General features: G+C 63.0%; 1 protein-coding gene across 1 annotated transcript in view; it reads right to left on the bottom strand.

Annotated features, from left to right (window-relative positions):
* Positions 1-597: 597 nt before the first annotated feature.
* Positions 598-1115, bottom strand: part of CDH20 (cadherin 20) — a 264681-nt gene continuing 264163 nt past the window's right edge. Inside the window, exon 12 of the mRNA XM_004703023.2 lies at positions 598-1104. Coding sequence (XP_004703080.1) covers positions 602-1104 — 503 coding nt within the window. The 3' untranslated portion in view covers positions 598-601. The remainder of the gene's footprint in view (positions 1105-1115) is intronic.

Raw genomic sequence — 1115 nt, 5'->3', positions numbered from 1 at the left:
TCGTCCCCAAAGGGTTGATTGCAAACAACTCCCTCCATCCTGGCACAAATCGGGCAATCTCACCGAGGAACGATTTCCTCCGTGTTTTTTTGTGGGGCTGGATTCTGTGGTGTCACGAGCCCGTGGCTCGCTTAGGAGGTGACTAGCGGAAGGTAGAACACAGGTAGGATGAGAGTGGAACTTTCTAGGTGCTTCCAATTTCTACCTCTGAATCGAAGAGCCGAGCCTCGTGGTGGTGGCCAAGGCGCAAAGGCCTTGGTGATTGGCAAAGAAACAAACAAAAATAAAACCAAAAAACCCCAAATCACACCAAACAAACCCAAGCGTGCCCTAACCCCTCGGTAGGACGAAGCTTTTGAACGCACGGTCTGAACACAAGGAGAAAGAAAAAAGAAGGAAGGAGCTGGGTGTCTGTGGCCCTCCTCGCTCTGCGTTTCCGTCTGGATCTGTAGGGTCCCCTAACCGAGGAAAGCTGAGGCCGAGAGCGCCCGACCGGGGACCGGGGCCGGGGACCGCTCAGCCGCCTCGCTCGCTCTCCCCGCACATCCGCGAAGCGCGCGCGGAGCACGTGGCGCATCGGCGCGTCCCCTCCCGGCTTCCGTCACCAGCGCGGCGCCGGCCCCTCCGCCGCCCCGTAGAGCTCCGCCAGCTTCCGGAAGCGGGGCCCCCAGTCCGTGAGGAAGTCGAAGCTCTGCTCCGAGTCCGAGGTGGCCGACTGCACGGAGCTCAGGGAGCCTGCGAGGGAGCCGTCGCCCTCGAACATGTAGGTCTGCAGCGAGTCGAAGGGCGGCGCCCACAGGTCCATGTCGGCCTCGTAGAGCTTGGCCAGCACGTAGCTGTGCACGGTGCTGCTCACGGCGCACGTCTGGGGCACGTAGCGGGACAGGCTCTCGATCTCGGGCAGCATGTCCTGCCGCGTCTTGGCGGCGCCCGGCTGCGCCTCCCGGGGGTTCCACATGGCGGCGATGTCGAAGGCCTCCGTGTCCTCCTCGCCGCCGCCCTCGTCGTCGTAGCGGACGATGTTCTCGTGGATGTTCTCGTCGTCGTCGATGATGTAGGGCTGCTTCCGGTGCCGCCGCAGGGACAGGATGAGCAGCACCAGCACTGCGGGGCAA

Source organism: Echinops telfairi, unplaced genomic scaffold (genome assembly GCF_000313985.2).
Source record: "Echinops telfairi isolate 266 unplaced genomic scaffold, ASM31398v2 ScPeMD7_7400;HRSCAF=8409, whole genome shotgun sequence".
Taxonomy (NCBI): Eukaryota; Metazoa; Chordata; class Mammalia; order Afrosoricida; family Tenrecidae; genus Echinops; species Echinops telfairi.
Note: the sequence above shows the minus strand (reverse complement) of the source record. Positions and strands in the feature narration are given on the sequence as shown.